At 34.5% G+C, this 643-nt stretch overlaps 1 protein-coding gene across 1 annotated transcript in view; it reads left to right on the forward strand.

Annotated features, from left to right (window-relative positions):
- LOC119586930 (cytoskeleton-associated protein 5-like) overlaps window positions 1-643 on the forward strand; it is a gene marked incomplete in the record, with an annotated part of 31,731 nt that overhangs the window by 14,535 nt on the left and 16,553 nt on the right. The window contains 2 exon segments of the mRNA XM_037935662.1: window positions 124-293; window positions 608-643. Coding sequence (XP_037791590.1) covers window positions 124-293; window positions 608-643 — 206 coding nt within the window.

The raw sequence follows: 643 nt of genomic DNA on the forward strand, positions 1-643 counted from the left end.
TTTGTTAAACCTTCAGACAATTATGAATTATTCCGAGTCATATATTCCCTTTATGAATGTAAATAGTACTTACTTGTGTCACTTAACTATTGACATTGATATGAAACTGCCTTCCTGTTTCAGCACCCCCAAAATCTGTCAACAAAGAAGAGTTACATGCATGCACACAGTACCTGTTCATGGCCCTGGAAGATCGTAATGCTGATGTCCGGAAAGGTGCTAATGAGGCTGTTTTGCCGTTCATGATACATTTGGGATATGATGGAATGGTGAAACATACCAACAAAGTCAAGGTAAGATTATCTTCTGTTTTGTCTGAATTCCCTTTTACATACTGAGTTATTTTCCAGTGTCTGCTTTTGAATATTAATTCATAGGAAATATTTATATAGTTTCAAGGAGCTAGTGTATGGTTCAGTAGGGGGATGGCTAAATGAGATTTGTAACTTGTTTGTATAGATTTTTAGATTTATTTATTTTATTTTTTACCCTCAAATAATAATAGGTATGTTTTTTTTTTGTCACAAATGGTTCAAGAGTGATAGAAGGAATTATTGGACTGAATTAGCTTTCTTTGACAAAACATGGCATTACTCCACTTTCCCAGCCTTCATCAAAGAACACTGTGATGCAAGCTTTAGAG

Source organism: Penaeus monodon, chromosome 22 (assembly GCF_015228065.2).
Source record: "Penaeus monodon isolate SGIC_2016 chromosome 22, NSTDA_Pmon_1, whole genome shotgun sequence".
Classification (NCBI taxonomy): Eukaryota; Metazoa; Arthropoda; class Malacostraca; order Decapoda; family Penaeidae; genus Penaeus; species Penaeus monodon.